General features: G+C 37.3%; 1 protein-coding gene across 1 annotated transcript; it reads left to right on the top strand.

The window, feature by feature from the left end:
• Positions 1-218: 218 nt before the first annotated feature.
• On the top strand, positions 219-1,272 carry LOC118732706 (integrin beta-PS-like; the record flags this gene model as incomplete). The annotated part of the gene is made up of 3 exons (XM_036461824.1): positions 219-771; positions 842-1,105; positions 1,175-1,272. Coding segments are annotated over exons 1-3 (467 nt in total), but the record flags the coding sequence as incomplete, so codon positions are not given.
• Between the last annotated feature and the right edge of the window lie 3 nt (positions 1,273-1,275).

The raw sequence follows: 1,275 nt of genomic DNA, 5'->3' as shown, positions 1-1,275 counted from the left end.
TCGAACAGAAGTCTCTTGAGGAGGAGTGGTAAAATCCGAAATAGCCGCTATAAATTCTACCACATGTAAATATTGTTATCAATCGTTTAATCTCATTTCCTACTGATATTAGGTTATTAAAGGTATTTTCTGTAAATGTATAGAAACATATGGATATATATTTGTGATTATTATTGGCCGTGCAAACAGTACAATTCTTTGTGCAATAATATTTATCAGTATGTTTACTTTATCCGGCACTGCTGTAACCTAAATAACAATTTTAGATTAGAAAATGTGCTTACCATGACATCTTGGTAGCGCTTATCTCCATGCCGATAAAAAAATTTTAAGGGGCAAAATCGAAACCAAATAAATAAATTTAATATTTATAAAAATGCTTTCGACGAATTTTATTTGTCACAAACCTAAATAAAATATAATAAAATGAAAAATTAGATTAACAAATTTATTAATTTGCTAGCTTAACCAAGTTTCACCAAACACCATTCCCAAGAGTGTGCCATTTAAGCTAATAACTTTTCGATTAAATAAAAAAAAAAAATATTGTTTCAAGTTCACTAATGTTTCGCCCTATTTAATCAAAATTGTCGCATTTAGTCCGAAGTGAGTGACGCTGCTGTGTCTGGCAACTTGGATGCCCCCGAAGGTGGCTTTGATGCCATAATGCAAGCGATGGTTTGTCGTCAGCAGATCGGCTGGCGTGAGAAAGCGCGTCGTCTACTTGTCTTCTCAACAGATGCTGGCTTCCATTATGCTGGTGATGGCAAGGTAGATAAATGAAAAATAAATCACAGTTAAATTAGTTTTAATAAATGTTTCCTTATCTTTCCATTGCCAGCTTGGCGGTGTGATTACCCCCAACGATGGTGAATGTCACTTAAGCGCCGATGGTCTTTACACTCACTCGGTTATACAAGATTATCCCAGCATTTCACAAATCAATCACAAGGTGAAACAAAATTCGATTAACGTTATCTTCGCTGTTACCGCCAATCAGCACTCGGTGTATGAAAAGCTTTCGCAACACATTGAGGGTTCTTCTAGCGCGGTGCTGTCAGAGGATTCATCGAACGTGGTCGATCTGGTACGCTCTGAGTACAGCGTAAGTATTGGGCGGGCATAAAGTATTTTAGCATTTTTTCTTTTAATAGCAACAGCTGCTTTTTTGCAGAAAATCTCCTCATCCATTGAAATGAAGGACAACGCCACTAGTCACGTGAAGGTGACCTATCATTCGGCGTGTCTAAATAGTGGCTCCGAGATACCTACCGC

Source organism: Rhagoletis pomonella, unplaced genomic scaffold (genome assembly GCF_013731165.1).
Source record: "Rhagoletis pomonella isolate Grant_MI unplaced genomic scaffold, Rhpom_1.0 Rhpom_scaffold_25578, whole genome shotgun sequence".
NCBI lineage: Eukaryota > Metazoa > Arthropoda > Insecta > Diptera > Tephritidae > Rhagoletis > Rhagoletis pomonella.
This window is presented reverse-complemented; position numbering and strand designations above follow the sequence as displayed.